At 43.7% G+C, this 27,921-nt stretch overlaps 2 protein-coding genes across 2 annotated transcripts in view; one reads left to right on the top strand and one right to left on the bottom strand.

Annotated features, from left to right (window-relative positions):
* The first annotated feature begins 632 nt into the window (after nt 1-632).
* On the top strand, nt 633-1,931 carry cbr4 (carbonyl reductase 4). The gene is made up of 5 exons (XM_024422566.1): nt 633-662; nt 752-899; nt 1,035-1,346; nt 1,521-1,655; nt 1,891-1,931. Exons 1-5 carry the CDS (start codon nt 633-635, stop codon nt 1,929-1,931), a joined length of 666 nt encoding a protein of 221 aa, XP_024278334.1.
* A 987-nt stretch (nt 1,932-2,918) lies between these two features.
* The window catches only part of LOC112251592 (palladin), a 69,718-nt gene continuing 44,715 nt past the window's right edge, over nt 2,919-27,921 (bottom strand). The window contains 12 exon segments of the mRNA XM_042322240.1: nt 2,919-4,870; nt 4,963-5,096; nt 5,297-5,462; nt 5,656-5,863; nt 7,003-7,135; nt 7,791-7,879; nt 11,000-11,149; nt 11,629-11,850; nt 15,142-15,243; nt 16,050-16,188; nt 17,426-17,574; nt 17,577-18,105. Coding sequence (XP_042178174.1) covers nt 4,710-4,870; nt 4,963-5,096; nt 5,297-5,462; nt 5,656-5,863; nt 7,003-7,135; nt 7,791-7,879; nt 11,000-11,149; nt 11,629-11,850; nt 15,142-15,243; nt 16,050-16,188; nt 17,426-17,574; nt 17,577-18,105 — 2,182 coding nt within the window. The 3' untranslated portion in view covers nt 2,919-4,709.

The raw sequence follows: 27,921 nt of genomic DNA on the forward strand, positions 1-27,921 counted from the left end.
GTAAGGGCTGACCTAGCCTATGTTTAACCCCTAGCTCAATCCTAACCCTAGCCTAGAATGTATCGTAATTTATATACTGTGGACAGGCTCTGGTTTGGTTTGTTTCAAATGTCTGTGGGTCCAGCTACCTGTGAGGGGCCACTGGCACTAGCTGTGAGATTTGTGAGTGTCTCTTGTTCCCCCATGTGGTTGAATTAATAAACACACTATAGAACAAATGGCGACCTCCATGTGTGTACTGTGCCAATGACCCACTAACGTATACTCACGTTATGATAATTATATAGAGACAAATACCAAATTGTTATCCATCTTAAACAACAACAGTGTTGCGTGAAAATGATCTTGGTAGCATAGCTAGCTGTTAGATCACCTACACCAGGGGTATAAAACTCATTCCGTGGAGGGACTAGTGTGCTGTTTTTTTCCCATTTTCCTTTCAATGAAGACCTAGACAACTAGGTGAGGGGAATTCCTTACTAATCCGTGACCTTAATTCATCAATTAATTACAAGGGAGGACCGAATGCCCGCAGATAGTTTTCCGTCCCTCTGTGGAGTTTGACACATGATCTACACAGACAGTGCAGGGAAGTGACTGTCTGTCTGCATGGGCTGCCTGGGTTTAGGGGAATGGGTGCTCTGAGAGGTCAAGGGGGTTCAGTAGACCTTAAACCAGGCTGCCCCTGAAGCCACTTGCCTATGTCATCTCATCTTTGATTTGCTCTGCGCTGTGTTTTGGTCTCCTGCAGGGCAGGGGCATTCCCAGGCTGTGTGTGGGGGGCTCCAGGGGCATTGGCAGGGCTGTATCAAGGCTGCTGGCAGAGAGAGGCTGCAGGGTTGTTGTTGTGTCCAGGAACCAGCATGCTGCTCAGGCCACTGTGGCGTCCCTCGATGGAGGTACTGTTTGTTGGGCTCTTCTGTTCACATTTTCAAAACCAGATGATGAGCCTAGTGCCACACGAACTACTGTTGTTAATTAAATACAGCTCTAATTTTCTGTTAACCTAATGCTAAATCAATCTCATGTTCTAGCTGACCATGTGGGCTTTTGTTGTGACGTCTCCAAAGGAGAGGAAGTGCAGAAGACGTTTAGGATTATCCTGAAGACTTGTGGAAACATTTCATACCATTTTTTAAAGAACTCGTCCATATCCTGTGTGTGTGTGTGTGTGTGTGTGTATGCACCTCCCTGTCTGTGTGTGTTCAGGGATGGTCTGTTACTGTGGACCAGGCTAGAAGACATGGTGGCTATGCTTCATACCAACCTACTGGGGAGCAGGTTGAGCTGCAAGGCAGTGCTACAGAGCATGCTCCACACTCAGGGAGGGGCCATTGTCAACATAGGTACTGTTACTGCATGTACAGCCCCTTGTCATTATTTGAGATATCAGATGCATTCAATGTTGCAGTTTGGCCACAAGGTGGTGGTTGTGGTCCAGGTAATAAACACAATTTCCCACTTCACTTTACCTTGAGTTAACCCAATTACTGTTTTCATGTGATCTGTGTGTACTGTAGGCTCTGTGGTGGAGTTGAAGGGGAACGCAGGTCAGTGTGTGTACAGTACCAGTAAAGCAGGTCTGGAGGGCTTCACTCGCTCTCTGGCCAAGGAGGTGGCCTCGCAAAACATCAGGGTTAACTTGCTGGCTCCAGGTGTGGAACTGTCTCTTCCTTCGTTCTTTACTGTTTCTCTCTTTCATCTGTCTGCTTATTCTCCTCAACTCCTAGCCTTTGCCCTAGTCTGTTTACGATTTTGTCATCTCTGTCATTGGCATGCTAAATTAGAAACAGTCTTGTACTGTACCTAGGATATTAGTTTCCACTGTTCTCTTCTCTTGGCTCAAATTTAGTTCTGTCCCGATCCTGTCCCTCCCTTCTCTTTCGCTAGGTTTCATCGGGACAGACATGACAGTAGGGCTGGGGGAGTAGGTATGAACCATCTGTTTTTAAATATCTGCTTTTTATAAATATCTGCTTTTAATCAGATTTTTAATATCTGCTTTTCGTCTACTCAAGCTCATGTCTTTTTAACTGATTTTGGAGTGTACTTTTTAATTCTGATTCAACCTGCCTTTGAATGTGAGGAAATTAGTGCTGAGTAGAATTACTTTAATTTCATTTAGTTTCTTTTTTTTTGTGAGCCCAACGCGCCGTTTCTCTAGAGAGAAATCAAATCATTCGCTAGAGAAGTCAAGAGCTATGTAGGAGGCCGGGGTGAATGGAGTTGTAGCAAGCAAAAATTCAACGTAGTTCACCGCAGAAATTTGGAAATGAACTACAATGACCATAATCCATTTCACCTGTTCTTACCGGCTCAGGTCAGAGAAGCATACACTTTTACGCCTACTATACGTTAGGTTAGATGCACACAGACCGCATGAGATAGGAATGTGCACAACGTCGAGGTTGATAGAGGCTGTTTGTGAAAGTAGGCCTTATCTACTTTGAAGAACTAGTAAAATGATTTCGTCAGACAGCTCTGCAGCATACTTTGGCAAACTAGCCTAGCTAAATAGGATGACTAAAGACAGTACAATATGGTATTGCAGAGATTTGAAATGGTATCTCATCTGTTATTTCCTCCAGTGGATAAACATTGTGTCTCACTGGAGAGTGCTAGTCCCCTCACCCAGCTGGTACTCACCAGTCACATACATTTACATGCCATTAGAAGCCTTCATGGATCTGGTGCATCTGCGCTCAGCTGCTGTCTGCCATGTGAGCTGTAATCATGGTGTTATTTAACCTAAGATCAAGGTGGAGACAGTTTAAACCTGAGATCAAGGTAAAATATAATCCAATAAGATTATTCAATAAAGAATGGACGTTTCCCTGTGATGGATAATATGGCTGCTGAGTACATTGGTGTGGAATTGATTTGTCCAGGGTCTCCTTACTCAACATAAACACGGTAACTCCAGACTTTGATTTTTTTATTATCTTTCATAAACTAACATGATATCAGGAGAACATTCCATATACAGGCACAGATTGGCATAGAAATCAAAAAGGTGTCCTATATGTTTGTGAGTGACAAGGTCATGACAGGTCATGGCAGGATGAAACATGATCTGAACAGATACAGCAAGATATGCCCTTTTGGTAATACAGTAGTGAAAGAAAATATATAATTACTTATTTCAATACAATTCTGTGCATATATTCTCCCTTCTAAACAGTTTATAATTGTCAAAAATACTTGTCATAAGTGCCTCAGAAAAATATGGACAGATAGTGATTGAAATAGGCCCAAGTGATCTTTTAAGGCAATATAGTTTTAAAAAGTGTGATATTTTAATACAGTCAAGATTATGTTTTGTCATTGAACATTAGAGAAGATACATAATTTATGTCAAGTTTCTTGGGAAAGTAAATACAGAGGTGTTTTTTCATACAAAAAATAAAGCAGACCATCTGTAGTGTGTGATCAATCCACTGAAGCCATTTTTAGGACTGTCATGTGTTTGTGAAGATTTTAAACTGAAACATCAAGGGAAATAAATGATCTCCAGAATCTGTCATAACAGTCATTTTCAACATAATCCATTGCTTTGTCATCTTCTCACACTGAATTCCATTCTGAAAAACTTGCTTTTGTCTGTCCTTGATGTCTCTCACTCACGTATCACACAGTTCACAAGCGTTGAAGTGACTGTTGACACTGGGCCTCCTGGCCCAGGATAACCCCTCATCCTGTCCCTGTTATAGTCAACCTTCACATGCCAGTACCTCCTAGCATGTCACGGACCTCTCTTTCCATCAATCAATCACTGAAGTTACTATGGTAACACAAAGCTCTCAACGGTGTCTGCATCATTCAGCCAACATTCTCTTTTTCACAACTTATCTAAAGTTACTAAACAGTTAACTTCCAAGGTCATTTGACCTGACAAAAAAACAGAAGCGAAAAGTAAGGCCCGGCCTTGTGCAATATCTATGGTAATTATGATAAATGTTGAACCCGACAATGCTGATATCTAGGGTATTGTGCTACTTGTAACAAACAAAAAAAGACACTGCTGATATCCATATTGCGCTGTGTTACCCAGACTATGCTGTGATACCCATATAAAATAATAACTTTGTTTTGGGGTCTCTTCAGGGAAACATGATGTGCTGCTCCCATGCTTTGGACTTTCCATTGCAGATCCAAAGTCTGTCCCGTTTCTAAATATCTCTGCCCCTACAATTTGGTGCCTTTGTTGAGGGAGTATTTCATAAAACGTCATCCATTTACATACAGCGTTACAAATGGCAACATTGTAACATGCATAATAATGCTACTTTCAACTTGAACTTTATACCTTTAATTATAATTGTTACAGAGAGATCATATGAGATATCTCAGACACTTCAGAGGTGAACACACTTGTGTGTGGTAATGGCAGTTTTACAATCGAAAATAAACTTCAATGGCCGCTCAGGGTAGATTCCTCTGCTTTAATGGTTGACAAAAGGGAATCATCTGATCCTAAATTGGGATCCATGTTTGATTGACACAGATATTATGGGGTGTCACATTGCCCGTCATCCATCTTCCAGAAAGGTATCTGTGGCCTTGTCGTACAACACCTCGGATGGAGGGGGTTACATTTACCCCTATGTCTGGGGAGAACGGGGCGGAACAGGGCTGGTACTGGGGTCAGGGGTTAGTTTTAAGGCATTACATTAGGGACTTGTTTGGGCATGTGGTGCCCCCGTTGGTCTCTACAGGTCATCACTCTCCACCAGGCCTCCCGGCTGCAGGGGGCTGGAGTCAGGGAAGAAGGCTGCCTTCACGTCCAGTCCTCTCTCTGTCAGCGCTGCATAGCGACTCGTCGACGGACGCACCTTCTTAGGCTTGGGAGTGTTGGGCTGCTGCCACTGAGCTGAGGAGAGGAAAGAGGGGGAAGGAGTATATATTGATATAGATTTTTTTGCAGTTTACATTTGGTCCTGTGTGTTTGTCTGGGGGACTTACTGTGGACGTCGAGTCGTGCAGTGCTGGACACAATGCCAGCCTCGTTCTTGGCAGACACGGTGTACCAGCCAGCATCCTCCTTCATGGCTGGTTGGATGATCATACACAGATAGCCACAGTTGTCCTGGTGCATGCTGGGGAAAAAAATAAATAATAATAATTCAACACACCGTTAGGACCGAGTTTCACCGAATGTTGTCAGATCATCAATATCTTTATCTTTAAGCATCTCCAGTTTAGAGAGGCTGCTTACCAATGATATTGGTATTCTATTTGAATTCTATTGGATTTATGTAATACAAGCCATAGACGTTGAGTGGTAGTGCAGTCTTACCTTATCCTGTCTGTGTTGTGCGTGAAAGACTCATTCTCTTTCTTCCAAAAGATCTGTGGGTAGGGAACAGCCGACACACGGCACTCCAGACGCACCGGGTAACCCTCGGCAACACCAGTGTTCTGCAGCTTCTCGATGAACGAAGGGGCCTTGTGCATCTCTTTGGCTGGAGACGAGAGAGACCAAGGTCAATCATATCAAACTATGATGCATTGTGATTAGTACTACATTATTTGAATCAACAACTAAAAGTAGACAGTGTATTTTATATCTGAGAAGACATCTGAAATATTGTGACAATGTTTCAATGATGTTCATCTGTCTATGCCTATACACATATGTACTGTATGGGTGTCTACCTGCTACAATGAGTTCCAGGTTGAAGGAGTTCTGTCCAGCGCGGTTGCTGGCGATGCAGGTGTAGATGCCTGCATCCCGGCTGGACACGGGCTCGATGACCAGCGAGTGGACGCCATTCTCCCTCACCAGCATCTTGTGGGCGGAGTCAGGACGAATGGTCTGACCATTCAGCTGCCAGAGCAGGTCTGGTGTGGGCAAGCCACTCACCTAAAGGGGGAACACAACAAACACTCAATAACTCATTCATCACATTGTGTTTATTTATACAATGTAATGTTTTGAATCTGGAGCATGACAGTGTTTATTTGCAGGGAAAATGTGCTGGTATTTATTTGCATTGTGAGTACGGTATTATGGTGTGTCTGTCTGCAGTGTGAGATCAACAGTGTTTTATTGTCGTTTGTCTGGAGTCTCCCGGTCGCATGCATGTTTTCTCATGGGAACTGCCTGGCCTGTGAAAGGACCTGCCTCTCTTTTCAGCACCCGCTGCATGCCAGAGAAACCCTACACCTGCCCCTCCTTCAGTTGTGCACGGTAGAGCCCACCTATGTGTGTGTGTGTTTGTGCATGTGTATGTATCCGGCCTTGAGTGTATTAAGTGCTAGAAGTAGAATTAAGTAATTTGTTGTTGAACATTCATGTAGTACAGTTCCTGTAGTCCATTTTGGGCATGGAAAGTTTGAAAACTACAAATAATTTGGTAGTAAATATCATTGACATTAAGAGCCCCAGGCCATTGGAGACATTTTTTGTATAAAAAGAGTCTTGTTATAGCGTGTGAATTCCTTGTATGGTGCTGTTAGGTTTTGTAACAGTTTTCTAATTGTCTGACTGCCGCAGGCTGCAGAGGAACGATTAGTGACCGAGGGAGAAACAGAGAAAAGGGACGGCACAGAGAAAGAGAAAAGAGGGAGGGAGAAATGTCAGAAAGAGTGAGAGAATCCTCTTAATCCTAGCAAAATGACACTAGCATTTCCTCTCAACACTCGCTCTGAACTATTCATCAAGTAAGAGATGAAATATATAGCCGCAATTATTTCTTCTCCAGTATATGGAATGCATAGGGAGGATGCCTTTCTCAGGCCCACAGACACTCATCACTGACAGAGAGAATTCGAGGGTGGTTCTGCACTCCTTTCCTCCATTTTCTATGACTTACTATGTGCTCAACACCAGGGTTCATTTTGGAAAGTTGGAATGTTCCTTTTTTGAATTCTTAGAATCTGTAATGCTTCCAGTAATTAAAAACACTCTTCCCCAACCAACAGGCCAACAATGGTAGAATCCTAAAGGTGTAGCTGTAGTGTGAGGTCAAGAAGGGCTGTGTTCAGGGGCCGTCGTCTCACCTTGCAGTCCATCCGGCAGAGCCTACCCTCCTGGACGATGAGGTCACCAGGCGCCTGCAGGAAGTGGGGGCGGAAGTGACGCTCCTGGATGTTCTCGTTCTCATCACCACTGTCTCTGGACCGAGACCTAGGTCTGAGGCGAGAGAGGGAGGAAGAGAGAGAAGAAAAGAAAGAGCAGAGGGAAGACCAAGGGTAAAAAGGAGAGAGATGGAGACGGAGGGAGGCACTGATGGATATCTTAAAAAGCTTCACTCAGGCAGACCGGATATGAAAGCCTTATCTGGGAGTGGATCATATCAGTTTATTGGATTGTTTGTGTGTGTTTGACAGTTCATATATTTGGGAGAGATATTTTATTGAAAAATCATTGCACAGATCAAGAACCAACAGGTGTTTCCACCCACTCACACTACACTATTCAACGAATATAAAAACGTCAACACAAAAAGTTTGATTTAATACTCTAATATCAACAGAAGTGTACTGTAAACCCTGTATATGCCCATAACTCTTAATAGTTTATAATAGCGGTATCTTAGGACAGATGTTCATACACCTGGTGTATTGACCACTTATTGTGAATGAGTGCGAGTCTGTACTTGCACAGTACTAATGCATTAAGGCAGTCCAGATGGCAAATAATAGCCAGCAAGAACACTGCCAACACATTTCTAAAGCCCATTATTAATTATGAATAATAGCCAACAGTGTTCGTTTGTCCTTCTTCTCTGTGTCTGTCAGGCAAAATGACTGACAGCCATCGTGCCTGTCAGTCATTGTGGCCTTACCTGCGGATGTGTCCAGGTGCAGAGCGCTGGCTCCTCCCCCTCTGGTTCACTGCCTGGACCATCATCCTTCCAGTACAGCTCACCCTCCCCTGAGAGAGAGAGAGGTTATCTCCACCCTGCTACCACAAAAATACTTCCACCCTGCTAACAGCAGCAGGTAAACGCAAGTATTTCCCATGACTGTGCCTCAAAACCAAATGTCTACCTGAACCACCACTCCACCCTGGACTTGAACAGCCTTTAAGACCAGATCTGCCCACCTTTGTCTGGACCCTAAAGGGCACCACCCTCAACCGCAGCCCCAACACCTCACACAGGAGCAACAGCTCAACAGACACCCCGCCCAGACCAGCGGGACACCACTCCCAGACCAGCGAGACACCCCTCCCAGACCAGCGAGACACCCCTCCCAGACCAGCGAGACACCCCTCCCAGACCAGCGAGACACCCCTCGAAGACCAGCGAGACACCCCTCCCAGACCAGCGGCAAATTTGGTAGAGCAGACCGAGCTCACTCTATTAAATTAATCAAAACAAGAATATTTTATATTTGGCTATTCAAAGGGAAATGATTTCAACAGAGAAAAATGTCCTCCTGTGTGCTACCTATATCCCCCCACTAGAATCCCCATACTTTAATGAAGACAGCTTCTCCATCCTATAGGGGGAAATGAATCATTTCCAGAACCTAACACCCTCAGCACACAGGGACAAACAACTACCTGGGGGTGACAGTATTCCCTCCCCCATATGCCCCCCTAGGCACAACTACGACAACATAACCAACAAAAACAGGTCACAACTCCTGCAGCTCTGTCGCACGCTGGGTATGTGCATAGTCAATGGTAGGCTTCGAGGGGACTCCTACGGTAGGTACACCTATAGCTCATCTCTTGGCAGTAGTACTGTAGACTACTTTATCACTGACCTCAACCCGGAGTCTCTCAGAGCGTTCAGTCAGCCCACTGCCACCCCTATCAGATCCCAGCAAAATCACTGTCCAATTGAACAGAGCAATACTCAATAATGAGGCATCAAAGCCAAAGGAACGGAGTAATATTAAGAAATGCTATAGATGGAAGGAAAGTAGTGTGGAAACCTACCAAATACAATTAGGCAACAACAAATTCAATCCCTTTTAGACAACTTCCTAGAGAAAACATTTCACTGTAATAGTGAAGGCGTAAACTTGGAAGCAAAAAACCTAAACAGTATATTTGACATCTCAGCTTCCCTATCAAATCTAAAAATGTCAAACGGAAAACCGAAGAAAATTAACAAGGACAAATGGTTTGATGAAGAATGCAAAAACCTAAGAAGGAAATTGAGAAACCTATTCAGACAAAGAGACCCAGAAAATCTGAGCCTTCGCCGTCTCTAAGGTGAATCACTAAAACAATACAGAAATACACTAAGGAAAAAGAAGAGTACGTCAGAAATAAGCTCAATGTAATTGAAGAATCCATAGACTAACAACACTAAACAAACAACACGAAGAGCTATCTATCCAAAATGGAGATGTATGGATAAACCACTTCTCCAATCTTTTTGGCTCTATAACAAAGAGTAAACAGCAAAAACATACACTACCGGTCCAAAGTTTTAGAACACCTACTCATTCAAGGGTTTTATCTTTATATTTACTATTTTCTACATTTTAGAATAATAGTGAAGACATCAAAGCTTTGAAATAACACAAATGGAATCATGTAATAACCAAAAAAGTGTTAAACAAATCTAAATATATTTTAGATTTGCGATTCTTCAAATAGCCACCCTTTGCCTTGATGAAAGCTCTGCACACTCTTGGCAAACACCAAATTGAGACGAATAGATTCTGCAAAAATGTCCTTAGTGTACAACGTAAAACACCAAATAATGCATGCAGAGCAGAATTAGGCCGATACCCGCTAATGATCAAAATCTAGAAAAGAGCCGTTAAATTCTACAACCACCGAAAAGGAAGCGATTCCCAAACCTTCCATAAGAAAGCCATCACCTACAGAGAGATGAACCTGGAGAAGAGTCCCCTAAGCAAGCTGGTCCTGGGGCTCTGTTCACAACACAAACAGAGCCCCAGGACAGCAGCACAATTAGAAAACAAAAGAGAAAACAAAAAGATAATTACTTAACACACTGGAAAGAACAAAAAAAACAGAGCAAACTAGAATGCTATTTGGCTCTAAACAGAGTACATAGTGGCAGAATACCTGACCACTGTGACTGACCCAAACTTAAGGAAAGCTTGACTATGTACAGACTCAGTGAGCATAGTCTTGCTATTGAGAAAGGCCGCCATAGGCAGACCTGGCTCTCAAGAGAAGACAGGCTATGTGCACACTGCCTACAAAATTAGATGGAAACTGAAACTGCACTTCCTAACCTCCTGCTAAATGTATGACCATATTAGAGAAACATATTTCCCTCAGATTACACAGATCCACAAAGAATTTGAAAACAAACACAATTTTGATAAACTCTCATATCTATTGGGTGAAATACCACAGTGTGTCATCACAGCAAGATTTGTGACCTGTTGCCACAAGAAAAGTGCAACCAGTGAAAAACGAACACCATTTTAAATACAACCCATATTTATGTTTATTTATTTTCCCTTTTGTACTTTAACTATATGCACATATGACATTTGAAATGTCTTTATTCTTTTGGAACTTTTGTGAGTGTAATGTTTACTGATAATTTTAGTTTATTTCACTTTTGTTTATTATCTACTTCACTTGCTTTGGCAATGTTTCCCATGCCAATAGAGCCCTTGAATTGAATTAATTGAGAGAGAGAGGGAGCGAGAGGGCGATATAGAGAGACGTTTGCTTGACGTTTATGACTCAACTAAAACCCATGTCAGAGAGGAAGTACAGAGAAGAACAGTGTGTTAGTTGGCCAGTCTGTTGGAAAGGCAGCGGTACGTGAACTGTCGACCCTCATGAAGGCTTTAGTGATTTCATGTCTCACCCGACGCCCGCTTCCCCAGCTGGCTGGAGACCCTTTTCTTCTCCACGGCTCCATTATTATGGAACTAATGACTGCTAACAGTACCAGCACCACTGACTGGTCCTGATAATGTCTGTTCATAGACACAGTATGTCCCCTGTGTACAGCAGTTTGGTGTGAATGTGTGTGCAGGGTTTTCTATATGGGGTAGGAGTCAGTCAGGTCCTGTGTGTGTTGGGTGGGTTAGGTGTCCTCACCTCAGGGTTACCAGCCATAATGGTGTAGTTGCCGTCATCGTCCAATGAGGCGGCGGCGGTGTGGAGGTTGCAGGTCCCATCAGCGTCGCGGCTGATCCTGTAGTGTTCACTCCTCTTAGAGATCTGCTTCCCATCCTTAAACCAGTAGATCTATAGTGGACAGGATAGACACAACAGAGTTACACAATGACCTGCTTCCCATCCATAAACCAGTAGATCTATAGTGGACAGCGTATACACAACACAGAGTTACACAATGACCTATAGGAGCAGAGAGAAAAGAGAGTATATTATTATATTATACTGCAATCCCCCCTCTATCGGCCCTCTCTTTTTCTCTCTCTTCCGTTCATCTGATGCCTGTCATCACCCAGTCATGACAGAAGCCCTATGAGCTAGGGATAGGCAGTGGTGGACTCAGATGTTAGTACACCAAGCCTGGCCCTTATAGCAAATCACTGTACATGTACCTCAACCTACTACTAACAACACTACACATCCTCAACTCCCAATTATCAGAACAATACTGTATGTTGGTACATTAAACGTTTACACCATATAACAATACACCCTGAATAAAGTGACAGTAATATCGACATTAAGAACGGCTGATCAGTGTGACCTCTGACCTTTGGCTTGGGGTCTCCAATGACCTTGCAGGAGAAGGTGACGGGCATGCCCTCGAACACCTTGTAGTGTTTGAGCTTGCTGTCGAAGAAGGGCACCACCCCGGTGCCGGTGGCATCCTCGTCATGCTGCACATCGTCGTCAGACTCCTCCACTGGAGAGCGCTCCAGACGGAACTCGATCTCACTGATCAGGCGCTGCTCGAAGCTGGACACCTTGTACTCCTGCAGAGCACACAGAGAGGAAGCAGGGTTAATGCTGGGTGATGGAACTCAAAGAGCATCAACACAACTACAGGAAGAGACGGAAATCAGAGGAACTGGATCACAGAAAGAACTGATGAACAAGAAGCACACTCCGCCACAAGCATTTTGTGTCACTCATGCATGAATTCATTGATTACTTCATTCTTTCATTCATTCAAGCACAACAATTCCTTTTTCTCACATATACCCAGTTTCTCCCTATTCCCTCTCAACTATATCTCTATTCCTCCCCTCTTTCTGTATATTCCTCTTGCTCTCTCAATTCTTCCTTCAGTCTCAATCTCTCACCATCCTGGCTCGGGCTGTCGAGGCAGAAGCAACATCTGGAGAGTAGTGTGAATTGACTGACAGATAATTTCCTGCAGCTGTGTCTTGGGCATGTGTCTCTCTCTCTTCGTCTCCCTCTCTCCCGCCCTTAAATTCTTGTTATTGTTTTCTCAGTTTTTCATTCACTCACTCATGCACGTACACAAACAAGAGATATATAGGACATGTGACACGTAACACACACACACAGCAACAGGTTCATCTCATAGTTATAATGACAGTGAACCATGTTCATATTAGTATCTCATGTCAGGGTGGTGTTGGGAACAAACTCATGCATGCTCCGATATTTGATTAACATATCAAAAGTGACCAATTAACAAACACTAAATTAATCAACATGTACATTAAAGTCCCAGTGCATTTGAATTTCTTGTTTTATTTACATTTCCACACTGAGGTTGGAATAATACTGTTCTAGTTAATAAATAGACCAATAAGAAATAGGGTTCCAAACCTCTCTTCCAATAACAGCTAGTTTTCAGTCTTTACTAAGAAGCTATTTTTGTTTCTATTTTAATTCATTTTGTACAATGTTAATAGAAAATCACAATAAGGTACTTAATTGTTCCCCAGAAATAATGTGATATTTAGATGTTTCTAAATGTTGCATTGGACCTTTTTAAAAGTGCCAGACATGTACAGTGACAAAGCCTTGGACATGCTTACTCGCTTTTTCATGAAGAGCATTGGTCAGTAATTGGGTACAGTCAGCACTGGCTGAAGACTACAGCTGGTCAAAAGCTCTGTAACCACCACAATGACCATAACAGAACCATGAATGAACCTGCTTAATCAGCTTTTTGTCAAATGTATGTACACTACTTTTCAAAAGTTTGGGGTCACTTCGAAATGTCCTTGTTTTTGAAAGAAAAGCACATTTTTTGCCCATTATAATAACATCAAATTAATCAGAAATACAGTGTAGACATTGTTAATGTTGTGACTATTGTAGCATGAAACGGCAGATTTTTTTTGTGGAAAATCTACATAGGCGTACAAAGGCCCATTATCAGCAACCATCACTCCTGTGTTCCAATGGCACGTTGTGTTAGCTAATCCAAGTTTATAATTTTATAAGGCTAATTGATCATTAGAAAACCCTTTCACAATTATGTTGGCGCATCTGAAAACTGTTGTCCTGATTAAAGAAGCAATAAAACTGGCCTTCTTTAGACTAGTTGAGTATCTGGAGCATCATCATTTGCGGGTTCGATTACAGGCTCAAAATGGCCAGAAACAAAGACCTTTCTTCTGAAAATCGTCAGTCTATTCTTGTTCTGAGAAATGAAGGTTATTCCATGTGAGAAATTGCCAAAAAACGGAAGATCTCGTACAACGTTGTGTACTACTCCCTTCACAAAACAGCGCAAACTGGTCCTGACCAGAATAGAAAGAGGAGTGGGAGGCCCCGGTGCACAACTGAGCAAGAGGGCAAGTACATTAGAGTGTCTAGTTTGAGAAACAGAGGCCTCACAAGTCCTCAACTGGCAGCTTCATTAAATAGTACCCGCAAAACACCAGTCTCAACGTCAACAGTGAAGAGACCACTACCTGATGCTGGCCTTCTAGGCAGAGTTCCTCTGTCCAGTGTCTGTGTTCTTTTACCCATCTTAATCGTTTCTTTTTATTGGCCAGTCTGAGATATTACTTTTTCTTTGCAACTCTGCCTAGAAGGCCAGGACAGTTTTATTGCTTCTTTAATCAGGACAACAGTTTTCAGCTGTGCTAACATAATTGCAAAATCGTTTTCTAATGATCAATTAGCCTTTTAAAATGATAAACTTGGATTAGCTAACAAACGTGCCATTGGGACACAGGAATGATGGTTGCTGATAATGGGTCTATGTAGATATTTCATTTTAAAAAATTGTCATTTACAACATTAACAAAGTTTACACTATTTCTGATCAATTTTATGTTGTTTTAATGGACAAAGAGCTTGCTTTTCTTTCAAAAACAAGGACATTTCTAAGTGACCCCAAACTTTTGAGCAAAAATAAGTTATCCTTATCAGTTCATTCCCAGGTTTCAAGGTCGGATCCTGCTACAGTCAGAGGGTGTGTGAACACATCTAATATCATTATTATCAGTGTGGCTTTGTTGAACGGCTTAAGATTGGGGAGTGACCACACACAGTGAGTCAGAAAACGAGCGAAGAGAAGGAAGGAGAGAAAGAGGCTTAAATAACCTTTTGAGGGACAGATTCTATGTCAGATGAACTGGAATCCTGTGAAGAGAAAAGAACAGAGGTGTGGTCTCTGTGTTACTGTATGATGTCATGTCCTGAGGTCCAACCGCACACCAAAACACGTGTATAATTACCTGCATTCACACTAAAGAGTGTAACAGCACGATCAGTCTTATACAATATATTAACAATATGACTGTAACCACCATTTCCATATAATTTGCTCTGAATTGGAACGTGCAATTGTGGCTTTTATTCTCAGGCAAACTCACAGCCTCAGGCAGAGTGGTGGCCAGACAAATCTATCAGACAGGGAACCAGGTTCAGTCCCATGGGCCTCCAGGCAGCCAGAGCCCAACATCACTACAGGATAGCAGCCTAGAACAGCCTGACCTAAAGACCACCGCCACTGTCTGCAGCTATGAGAGGACAACCCCTGTGCGGCTCACTTCTAGAGTCTGTTTACTTTGCAGTGAGACTTGGCTTTAGTCAATGAAACAAATCTGTGTGTGTTCTGTACTGAGGTTTTGTGTTTAGTAAATCTTTAAGACTAAATTTGTAAGTTAATATTTCCAGTTATAGTCTATATTTTATACTTCATCACATTGGTGTGTGACTGCAAACTATGACTGTGTAGCTGAATATGGGCCATACACATGCAATAATACAGTGAGCTAAGGTGTAGCACACAGATGGTCTTCCTTGGCGTGCCTACAGTAGCAGCAGCGTACCTGTGTAACTGTCTCCTCATCCTGCTGCTGTGTGTTTAGTACTGTGGCTGCGTTGTCTGCCCCCAGCAGCCTGCGAGCCATCTTCTCCTCATAGGTTAACCTCTGAAAGCACCGATTAATGGGTCAGCTGGGGTTAGTGTGTCAGTCGCAACAGCAACACACACTCATTACAAATATTAAGACATGGTCTTCTGGAGATAAATGGTTGTTAATGAAACTATTAACACTATGAAATGGATGACATGGAAAAATATTTTTGGGACTCAAAAAAGCTGCTTGTCTGTGATCATATCTGTAGTATAGTTACGCTATGTAGTATGTATGTCTGTGATCATATCTGTAGTATAGTTACGCTATGTAGTATGTAGTTTGCAGTCACACACCAGATGCTATGTAGTATGTATGTCTGTGGTCATCTGTGGTATAGTTACACTATGTAGTGTGTATGTCTGTAGTATAGTTACGCTATGTAGTATGTACTGTATGTCTGTAGTATAGTTATGCTATGTAGTATGTATGTCTGTAGTATAGTTACGCTATGTAGTATGTATGTCTGTGATCATATCTGTGGTATAGTTACACTATGTAGTATGGATGTGTGTGGTCATATCTGTAGTATAGTTACACTATGTAGTATGTATGTCTGTGGTATAGTTACGCTATGTAGTATGTATGTCTGATCATATCTGTGGTATAGTTACACTATGTAGTATGTATGTCTGTGATCATATCTGAGCTATAGTTATGCTATGTAGTATGATTGAATGGTTGGAAATGAAATAGGATTGACATTTGACTTGATGGAGTGATTGTATTAATGAATGTTACAAAACAGCTTCATTCCCTAGTTACCTACAAACACACAGTCATCTACAGTGTTGTGAAGGCAATCAGTAACACACACACACCTGTTGTCCATTGCTCATGCGCTCCTCCTTGAATCGTAGTTTCCTCTCCAGGTCCTGAATGACAGCATCCTTGGTTCCCTGGATGTCAGAGTCTGAGGCCAGGCGTGGGGTTCCTCTGGACTGCTTCCGGGGAAAAGCACTGCTGACAGAACACAACAACAGACCAGGGGATTAGAACATGGCATCCCAGACCTTTAAACCCACTTTACTCAATAGCGGCTGCTGTGTCGTTCTACAGTAGATCATGATATATCATCTGTTGTTTGTGTGTGTGTTGGACTGACTGTGATTTATTTGAAGCTGTGATAGTCAGAATAAGCCCCTTCTCTTTCTCCTCTCTCGTTCCCTCTCTCTCTCTCTCTCTCTCTCTCTCTCTCTCTCTCTCTCTCATCTGTCCAACTCAAGCATTCTACACAGGGTCCTCTTATCTCTCTCCCCTGCTGCAGGAATGCCATGGTGAGGGGAAAAACAGACAGAGGAAAGGGCTTGATGATAAAGAGGGGAGGGGGAGGGGCATCAGCCAGGCATCATCAGACAAATCAGAGTCAGGATTATCTACACAACACCAGATCTCTATCAGTTAACTAAACATAAACATGACCAAGCTCACTCTGGGTGCATCTGCCTCATAGTCCGGACTGGCCTGAGCTGGTGGGGCTTTTTTGACTTGAGAAATATGATTGAATTTTGGAAAATTCCCAAAAGGTGCCATCTAGAACCCGAAAAGGGTTCTTCAGTTGTTCCCATAGGAGAACCCTTGAAGAACCCATTTTGGTTTCAGGTAGAACCCTTTTGGGTTCCATGTAAAACCATTTCCACAGAGGGTCCTACATGGAACCCAAAAGACTTCTACCTGGAACCAAAAAGGGTTCTCCTATGGGAACACCTTCAGTACCCTTTGGGAGTGCAGCAGTGTGAGTTGAAATCTCAGCTATGCATAAACCCTTCAAATATCTGTTTCTTTGACTTTGACTTCGTCACTCCCTTTGCACAAGTCATTGTGTATATTTTCCATATGGGCAAAACATTCTAACACACACACACACCCCTCAGGAGACGGTGCTCTCTGAGCTGAGGTTGAGTGTAATAGCCCTGGTCTCTGTGCTGTAAACATGCTGTATAAGAATGTAAACACGTCATCTTCCATCTAGCAGCAGACCTCCAACCTCCAGCTGCTGCTAGGCGGCAGGCTGTCCTGATGGGGTTGGAGGGAGAGGGAGAGGGAGAGCCAGCCTGGCTACAGGCTGTCACTCACTGACTGATATGCACACATTACACTCCCATTTGACTGGGGAATGGAAGGGTCTGAAAGTATAGGGTACTGCCCTACAGAGAGCCAGTGTAACTGTGTGCACAGTCAGTGTATAGATACTCACATAGTCCCGTTCCCTTTAGGCAGGCCCAGGGCGTTGAAGGATGGGCTAGTGGGTGTGGCTGGAAGGACAGAGGCCAGGAAGCCAGCAGGTGATTGGGGCATAGAGGTGAAGGGGGAGGAGCTGTTGGAGTGGGCGAGGGAGTAGGGGGAGCCGAAGAGACAGGGGGAGGAGGGGGAGGAGGGGGTGGAGGGAAGTCTTTGGCAGTGCCTGACAAGGATGAAATGCTGCTACTGAGGAAGGGAGGAGGTGGAGGTGGGAAGGAGGGAGAGGAAGGGGACTGAGACTCAATGCTGCCGCCCTTACTGAAGGGAGGCAGGACAACCCTGGTGAAGGGTTTTTGGGAGGTGGGTGGGGAGAGGGGGGAGGGCAGGCTGGAACCAGAGGACCCTGAGGACTGGGTGACATAGCCCCCCATAGGGCCAGTCCCCCCAGGGCTCTGGGCAGCAATGAACTGCTTTGGCCGGGCGTAGTTGAAGGTGCTGGTCTGCATGGCGCTGCTCTCCAGCTCCTGGAAGGAGGGAGGAGGGGGAAGAGGAGGAGAAGGCAGAGAGGGCACTTCCGGGGGCTGCTGTGGCAGAGGCGGGACTTCCTGCTCTTGCTCCTGATGTTGGATCCAATTGGCTGCTTCCTGCTGTTCCAATATAATCTGATCCTGCAGCTGCTTCAACTGTTCTGCGTTCCTGGAAGGAAGGACACAATGGCATCATCTACTGGACAGTGGGATCACTGTGAACGATCGTGTCAAACAGTTTGAAAAAATTCAACAAAATGGACAAAGTTCAAACAAGCTTGTCTGCTAAGTGAAAGCAGGAACACACACACACACACATCCACACACACACACACACACACACACACACACACACACACACACACACACACACACACACACACACACACACACACACACACACACACACACACACCATAAAGTGTGGACCAATGGAATTCATACAGTACTTTACTAGACTCCTGCATATCCACATCTTTGTGTCAGAGTCAGTAGAAATGTAGAAATGCCCAGAGAGCCAGGCAGCAGTAGTTTCCTCCCCCAGGTCACCAATCAGCACATAGGACACATACCCGCTAACACACTACATCCTCTCAACCCCACTAAAATGCTGGGCAGGATGAGTTAACACTGCTACAAGGTTTCAGGCACGTTGTAGAAATGTTACAAAAGCATTCGACTGTCATCCCTTTTCCCATGACTGACACAATACTCCGTTCCCCGCCTCTCTCTGGTTACGCAAATTACATAGACAATTGTGATTGGCAATTTAACAATCATAGAGAATGAGCATCCCAGTCATGCTGAGACATTGCTCTAAAGTTACAGGCTGTTACTGTGAGTAGTTGAAAAGCACACACAGAGTTGTGGGGATGACATCAGCACTGGACCGTCCAGGGTTCCTCGATCAGGAATTACGTTTTTTCACCAGCCTGGAATTGATAGCTTGTCAGGCCTGAGGTTAAAGGGTTCAGGGGGACCGTGGGGTGTGGTTAATTCAGCTAGCCATCCGAGCTACCATTTGTGTGTGTGTGTGTATATATGTATGTGTGCGTTGTGTAAAGTGCTGATTAGTGGGGAGGAAACCACTGCACAGGGTGCAGGGACTGATAGCTCCAGAAAGACTTAAAAGACCAGCCTGTCGACAGCCATCAAACAATAAAACATTTTAAAAGGAGACCGGAGTACGAAATGTGAGGAAGTTTTGCCAATGTTGTCTTCCATTATGACAAACGCTCAACAGAGTGATGACCTCTGCGGGGTCAAGGACAAGACTGGTCATAAAATATGTGATAATAACATTGTAATAATGTAATTGATTTCGGTACAGACGGGAGAGAGACATAAGTACTGTACTAGGGACAAGGTGTGGCAGCTCACATCTCTTAAAGGGAAATGTGATGAAACAACAAAAACAAACACGTCTCTGTCGCATCTTGTCCTCAGGCAGGGGTGAGTCCTAATGATGGAGTATTGTATTCTGTCACAGAGGTATGGCTGCATGAGGATTTCACACACTGAGCCCTCCTACACAGTCTACTCACTGTACAATCATCAGTTCTGGCCTGGCCTGGTCTGGGATCAGTGGATGGGGAAACTAAGACTTTCAGGAGGTTACTGATCCTACTGATTTTCTGTAATTCTACACATTTTGCCATGGGACGTAGCGAAATTGTTGCCGTTTTAAAGTCCAAGTGTAGTCAAACTCACCTCTCAGTTTATTAGGTACACCACCCTGTTCACGAAAATGTATCGTTCCTACAGACAATGAGTCACGTAGCCGTGGCTTGCTATATAAAGCAGGCAGACAGGCATTGAGGCATTCAGTTACTGTTTCATTAGAAATGGGCAAAATGAGTGACCTACGTTAGGTGCCAGGAGTGCCAGATCCAGTGTCTCAGAAACGGCCGTCCTCCTGGGCTTTTCACGCACTACAGAGTCTAGGGTTTACCGAGAACGGTGCAACAAACAAAAAACATCCAGTCAGAGGCAGTCCTGTGGGAGAAAACAGCTCATTGATGAGGTTGAAGGAGAATGAAAAGAATAATGCACAAACAGACAAATAGTGGCGTAGTACAACAGTGGTGTGCAGAACGACATCTCGGAATGCACAACTCGTCAATCCTTGTCATGGATGGGCTATTGCAGCAGACGACCACACCGGGTTCTCCTATCAGCTAAAAACAAGAAGAAGCAGCACGATCAGTGTGCACACGATCACCAACACTGGACAATTGAGGAGTGGAAAATGTTGCGTCATGCTGATGGCAGAGTCAGGATTTGGTGTAAACAGCATGAGTCCATGGCCCATCCTGCCTGGTGTCAACAGCACAGGCTGGTGGCTGAGTTGTAATGGTGTGGGGAATGTTTTCTGGCACACGTTAGGTCCCTTGACACCAACTAAGCAACAAACGTTTCCAACACCTTGTAGAATATATGCCTGAAGATTTCAGGCTATTCTGGAGGCAAAGGGGAGTCTGACCCAGTACCAGATGGGTGTACCTAATAAACTGTCCAGTGATGGAAATACTGTGAAATTGTGAACATGATGATAATGCCCTTTTAGTGTAAGAGTTGTTTGAAAAGATTGACCACGCTGTCGATGAGTTAATAGACCGATAAGAAACCTCTGACCCGTCCGACGCCGTCACAACTTCGGCAGCTGCAACTGGCTGCAACCTTCGGCGCCCTGATGGACCATCAGGGGGGATTCCTCGGTACTGCTGCTCATTCCGTGCACCAGTCTTGAGGTTGGTCACCGACCTCTAGGCGTCACTGAACTGTCTCATTACGCACACCTGACTCCAATTCCCCTGATTTAATAACTGTATATATGTGCCCTCTGTTCACCATTGTCTTGTCGGTTATTGTTCCCATGTCCTTTGGTCTTGTGAGTACCTGTGCTTTGTTATTTCGGCTTTTGTGCTGCGTGTATTGTGCACTTGTTCTTACGGGTCTCGTCTCATGTATAGTGTATTGCGGGTCTCGTCTCATGTATAGTGTATTGCGGGTCTCGTCTCATGTATTGTTATTACGGGTCTCGTCTCATGTATTGTTATTACGGGTCTCGTCTCATGTATTGTTATTACGGGTCTCGTCTCATGTATTGTTCTTACGGGTCTCGTCTCATGTATAGTGTATTACGGGTCTCGTCTCATGTATAGTGTATTGCGGGTCTCGTCTCATGTATAGTGTATTACGGGTCTCGTCTCATGTATTGGGTCTCGGGTCTCATGTATAGTGTATTGCGGGTCTCGTCTCATGTATTGTTATTACGGGTCTCGTCTCATGTATCATGTATAGTTACGGGTCTCGTCTCATGTATTGTTATTACGGGTCTCGTCTCATGTATTGTTATTACGGGTCTCGGGTCTCATGTATTGTTATTACGGGTCTCGTCTCATGTATAGTGTATTACGGGTCTCGTCTCATGTATTGTTATTACGGGTCTCGTCTCATGTATAGTGTATTACGGGTCTCGTCCCTTGTATTTATTAGCGGTTTTACCTCGCTCTTTTGTTTGGGTTACATCCCTGTGTTTTTGTAAACATGTTTGTTTTGGGCTTCGTCCCTGTGCCTTTTCATGGCATGTTGTATTTTTAGTGGAGTATTAAAACCCCCTATTACATATTCCTGCGCCTGTCTCCAATCATTTATACAACGTGACATTGTAGACTGGAATGAAAAAAGGGGGGCGAGTAAACTACGCATCCTATGTCCACTCCATGCTTTGAAGGGGTAAATTACAGGGACATCTTTTACTTGCGTCTGGGGGCTTGTAACAGGACTGTAGAGTGGGAACTCCAGGACACACATGAAATGGAAGAGTTATCTTCTCAGGGTAGCAGAAGGGGAGAAGGGTCTTTGGGAAAGCTATAAAACCCCAATGTGTCAGAGACCTTCATGTTAATGTCCCAGTCTTAGTGTGACTAGTAGTGAGTCCTTCAGAAAGCCTGGGTAGAAGACTATAGCTACAGCAACATGCCTTGTCATCAGGACTCCACTAGACCTGCATTCCCACAATCTGTTCCAGATGCTGAATAATCAGGAAGAGTTTTTTCTGCTATTTTTCATTTTCTGTCCGAGGGTCCACCCCCCCACACTCCCTCCCCCAGCCTCCTCTCCCTCTTTCTACTGTATTTTGTATTTTTATTTTACATGGTATTGATTGCTATTTTGTTTGACATATTTGTTGTATAACTGTGATCAGGACACCCTTGAGAATGAGACCCTGATCTCAATTGGTTTTTCCTGAATAAAGAATAATAAAAAATAATAATGAACATGTTAAGAACTAAACAAAGGTAGTGAACATTTTACAATCAAATGTCAGTTCTGTCAGTGAAAACATCATAAGACAGATATTCGACATGCTTCCAGATCATTTACGGCGACAGGTAGCCTAGTGGTTAGAATGTTGGGCCAGTAACCGAAAGGTTAATGGATCATATCCCTGAGCTGACAAGGTAAAAATATGTCATTCTGCCCCTGAACAGGGCAGTGAACCCACTGTTCCTAGGCTGTCATTGTAAATAAGAATTTGTTCTTAACTGACTTGTCTAGTTAAATAAAGGTAAAATAAACATGCTCTCATTAGTATACTCTTAGAAAAAAAAGAAAGTGGTATCTAAAATAGAGAACCCTTTCCACAGAGGGTTCTGCATCTAACCAAAAAGGGTTCTACCTGGAACCAAAAAGGGTTTTCCTATCGGGACAGCCGAAGAACCCTTTGGAACCCTTTTTTCTAAGAGTGTATCAACAGTGGAACTTCAGACCCAAATAAACAGTCATTATTTCAATCACTCCAACCTGTCATAACCTGTGTGCTGTTGTAGGCTACAGTTTATAAGAATTAGCACACAAGTGCAGTGCACTTTTTACCATGTGTTTTCCTAAAAATCCCAGCAATGTTGGACATTCAAGCCTCCACCAAAAGAGCACTTTTACAAGAATAGTTTGGCATCTGCTGAGAGAGCCAGCCTCGGCGTCCACTCCTCTGTACCGTTTTCATTCCTTTTTTGGCTATGTTCTCTCAGCGCATGAGGCAGAAGCGCCTCTCCTCGCCTCACCCGCTCGCTCAAGCAGAGGGGAAACACGCTTCATTTCCTCAGCGCCTTGTCTTTCTCTCTTCAACAGACTCCTTCACTGCCGGACTGCCTGTGTTGTGCGTTCAATCATGTGGAGAGCCTTTAAAACAGTTTGTCCACGTAGCTGCATTTGTTAATAACCCACCTGATGGTTTCCAGCCTGCCTAGAATATCTTGGAGAATCTCATTGCTAGGAGCCCAGTTTGAATTTACAAATATATCCAAAAAGTTGGCTTAGTGTTTTGTTGGCTGGCTATGACTGACTGACATCATCTCCTTGCCTTAAAAGGTGTTCTTTCTTTATATAGAACAGTTACTACAGTCCAATTCCACTTTCTTATTTTACTAAAGGGCAATCATATGATTAAGAGATATTTGTCGCACTTTCCGCATATGACTAACTTTCCAATTGTATTGTATGTCAACTCTGACATTTTACTTTAATTTCAATGTTTCCATTGAATTAGCATTTGTCAGATAATATATTATCATATTGTCAGTGAGAAGATCAGACAGTGTAATTGTTCAGCTTCATCAGTCATTTTTTGTCCTTTAAAATGTCTATCTGCCTCCAGGATAGCAGGTGTGGGCCAGCCTGACACTACGTAACCCTGATACTGTGACGCTGCATGGTCCAGCCTTCAACCAGATCTGCCTAGCCAACATCCACCTATGAAATTACTCAGAGAACTATTCCATCTCTCTCAATCAAGCTCTTTCTCTATTGATAACCGAACAGGACGGATCTATTAGTCTTGAATGCTAGCTGTGTCACCAGAGACACTGGGTTCGAGCCCAGGCTCTGTCGCAGCCAGCCGGGAGGTCCATGGGGCGACGCACAATTGGCCTAGCGTCGTCCAGGTTAGGGAGGGTTTGGCCGGTAGGGATATCCTTGTCTCATCGCGCACCAGTGACTCCTGTGGCGGGTCGGGCGCAGTGCACGCTAACCAAGTTGCCAGGAGCACGGTGTTTCCTCTGACACATTGGTGCGGCTGGCTTCCGGGTTGAATGCGCGCTGTGTTAAGAAGCAGTGCGGCTGGTTGGGTTGTGTTTTAGAGGACGCATGTCTTTCGACCTTCGTATCTCCTGAGCCCGTACCAGAGTTGTAACGATGAGACAAGATAGTAACTACGAACAATTGGATACCATGAAATTGGGGAGAAAAGGGGGTAAACAATTTTTTAAAAAGAGGTGGATGTTCATTGACTTAAAACCATACAACCTATTAATTTACAGAAATTAATATTCAACTCTCCACATGCCTTGTTTAGTCTGAAAGGGTCTTTTCCTACAGCTGTTCTCAACTGCATGTTTTCTAGATGCCAGTCTGACTCTCTGAGGTACAAGAAACAAAACTGTAGGTCTACACTTACTGTATGTAGACAGAATTTCTACAAGGTACAAAGCTCTGAGTTGGTACTTGGTAAAAACGTTCTCTCTCCTGTGAGCAGGTACTAAATGACAGAAACTTCTGAAATGACTGACGTTAATTCACTTATTTCCTCGGTTCCTCTGACAGTCGGTTCCTCTGACAGTCGGTTCCTCTGTCTTGCGGTGCAGTAGGGACTTGCAGGGAGGGAGGGAGGGAACGTCCTGCTCCCTGTCTCCATGTCAACGGCCCAGTGTTGTGCTGTACCGAGCTGAGCCAACTGGCCCACACAACACCCAGTTACAGTGTGAAAAAACTGCAGAGCTCAGCTCTGTCATTCCAAACTGTAACGCTACATTACAGTTAAATCTCTCTCTTTCTCCTTATCCTTCTCTCTCAGCCTCCATTTGGAGGTATTAATAGGCTGTTAAATGTTATTTCTCTTTTTCTCTCATCATGAAAAATACTTTTCAAAAATTATAATAATTTAACCTATATTTGATTAGGCAAGTCAGTTAAGAACAAATTCTTATTTTCAATGACAGCCTACACCGGCCAAATCCGGACGATAGTAGGCCAATTGTGCTCGCCCTATGGGACTCCCAATCATGGCCAGTTGTGATACAGCCTGGATTCGAACCGGGGTGTCTGTAGTGATGTGCCTTAGACCACTGCGTCACTCAGTTGGCCTGGTTCCTGGGTGTAAATTCTTTAACATTGAACACAATGAGAGAGCGCTTCAGGAAAAACTTTTTGATTTACTTACCATTCAGCATTCAATTATACTCATAATAACACGTCAATTATACAATTATTCTGGTGGTGGTTTTTTAACTCCAGTTCCTACATGCAAAGATGAGCAGCATCACTGAGCTTAACGGAGTCAGGTACCGCTTGTCTGAGTGAGAGTTAATTGAATCTGTCTTTTATAGCATAATGTAGCAAGCTGAAACAGACCATGTTATAGCAGTCAGAGCAAGCTGAAACAGACCATGTTGTAGCAGTCAGAGCAAGCTGAAACAGACCATGTTATAGCAGTCAGAGCAAGCTGAAACATACCATGTTATAGCAGTCAGAGCAAGCTGAAACAGACCATGTTATAGCAGTCAGAGCAAGCTGAAACAGACCATGTTATAGCAGTCAGAGCAAGCTGAAACAGACCATGTTATAGCAGTCAGAGCAAGTTGAAACAGACCATGTTATAGCAGTCAGAGCAAGCTGAAACAGACCATGTTATAGCAGTCAGAGCAAGCTAAAACAGACCATGTTATAGCAGTCAGAGCAAGCTGAAACAGACCATGTTATAGCAGTCAGAGCAAGTTGAAACAGACCATGTTATAGCAGTCAGAGCAAGCTGAAACAGACCATGTTATAGCAGTCAGAGCAAGCTGAAACAGACCATGTTATAGCAGTCAGAGCAAGCTGAAACAGACCATGTTATAGCAGTCAGAGCAAGCTGAAACAGACCATGTTATAGCAGTCAGAGCAAGCTGAAACAGACCATGTTATAGCAGTCAGAGCAAGCTGAAACAGACCATGTTATAGCAGTCAGAGCAAGTTGAAACAGACCATGTTGTAGCAGTGAGAGCAAGTTGAAACATACCATGCCAGCCACAGAGCTGCCTCTTCTCCGTGACTCTAATCATGCAGTCTTCAATCAATGCTCTCTCTAATCATGCTGTCTTTAATCAATGCTCTCTCTAATCAACATGTCTATAAAGGTCCTGTTTACACACACAGTTACTGGTTTGTGCTTCCTAGACAATGATGGCCTCTAGTCTATACATATATACGGATCTACAGTTTGACTGACTGACATGCCACCATGCAAGCTGTGAGCCATCGCTGGGTTTTACAACCTCGCTTGTTTGGATACGGGGAAGGGGAGAATGTCTTAGCCGCTGGTTGACTAGGAGTAGAGGAGGGAAAGGGTTTATGGGATTCCGCCAGCAGCACTCACTGATGACAGGAAGCGACCATGGGATGACAGGAAGTAGTTGAGTGTAAATAGCCAATAATGAGGGGGTTCTTTCTGTAAACAGCAACAAGGGGCTAAGCTTCCTGCTGCACTGTGTGTACATACTGTACAAGCCAGCTATGAATAAGTGAAAAGCTGTTGATCTACTCAAATGTCTGAACAACAGTTGTACATTTTCCCACAATCAGACTTGTACCTACATATTAATGTGTGTTTATGAGTGTGTGTGTGTCACTGTTTAACCACACGTCACCATGCCAGTCTACAGCTTTTAAAAAGTGTGGCCTTGTCAAACATGAATGATATATACCTAAACAACAGAATGGAGCCCTGGCATTACACCTCCAAAACAAATACAGCCGCTGTGTGTGTGTGTGAGAGATACAGTGGAAACACACCAAGGTGGTAACACAACAACATGCTGGCCCCAAACCATGCCCCGGGCCAAGAGTTTATCAGACCAGATCCAGAAACGCAGGATGAAATCAATAGGAGCATGGGAAATACCAGAGACTCCTGAGTCTGACTCCCACTGCAATCACGTATGCAAATACACCTCCACAAGCATGAGCAGACAGACAGTACAGTATGATCAGTGATCAGTGTCTCACTGTGCCTGACAGCATGTTTCACACTTCCTTCACCTGTATTAACACACCCCCATTACATCTTACAGCGCGTCAACCTGCACTTGACTGATCCATGACAGAAACAGCCTAGTCTGTCACACTGTCTGACATATTGACTGACTGAACTGACTGAGACTGACAGACTCTGACTAACTGGCTGGTTATCTACCCGACTGACTATTAGCTACTACTTATTTGGTTGACTTTAATTAAGGAAATACTGATGGATCGATGTGCCATAAATGGGTATCTTCTCCTGTTGTGGAGACACATAACACAGGTGGCTGTAGCAAGAAACAGGAATCCTATAGCTATGGGCCAAAATCACCATAACACAGTTCTTAATGATTTGTTCCATCGCTGCAGAATAATGTTTACACTATGACATCTGTATTTACAACAGCAAACATACATTGGTCAACAAGGGTCTCTAATAAGAACAAAGCTCTTTTTTAGACAACCATTTGGAGTTCTATTAGAGGAGGGGGAGACTAGTCCTTTGTTAAGTTTACGGTGAGCGGCTGCAATAACAGTTCACAGGACTCCTGTATACAAACGCCCCCAGCGAGATAGCTGAATGTTTATGTTTGACATCATCACTTTAGATCATGATAAACTTCCATCAACAAATTCAAGTGAAGCCCTCAAACAGGTGTGGGCTGTGCGCACACAAACCGCACAAAAAACAAACACAAACAGAGACAGTACATACACAAGTAGGCCTACATGTACACACACAATTTGGATATTTTGAATGAAAGTACAGTCTAAATCATCAGTCTAAATCATATCCTTTTCCACATGGAGGTGCATGTTGGCCGAACCTCCAGTCCAGTCAGGTTTAGAACCAGAGTTAACCCATTGACCTGACCCACATCACAGGCTAATTTACCACCATGCAGGCCCAAACTCTTCAATCACA

Source organism: Oncorhynchus tshawytscha, linkage group LG05 (assembly GCF_018296145.1).
Source record: "Oncorhynchus tshawytscha isolate Ot180627B linkage group LG05, Otsh_v2.0, whole genome shotgun sequence".
Lineage (NCBI taxonomy): Eukaryota > Metazoa > Chordata > Actinopteri > Salmoniformes > Salmonidae > Oncorhynchus > Oncorhynchus tshawytscha.

What these genes read in the sequence shown, in the direction of transcription:
- cbr4 (XM_024422566.1), top strand. Translation starts at nt 633, where the DNA reads ATGGGTGCTCTGAGAGGTCAAGGGGGTTCA. An exon ending in TGAGAGGTCAAGGGGGTTCA is followed by an intron (nt 663 to 751) that starts GTAGACCTTAAA and finishes GGTCTCCTGCAG; the next exon opens with GGCAGGGGCATTCCCAGGCT. An exon ending in GGTTAACTTGCTGGCTCCAG is followed by an intron (nt 1,656 to 1,890) that starts GTGTGGAACTGT and finishes CTCTTTCGCTAG; the next exon opens with GTTTCATCGGGACAGACATG.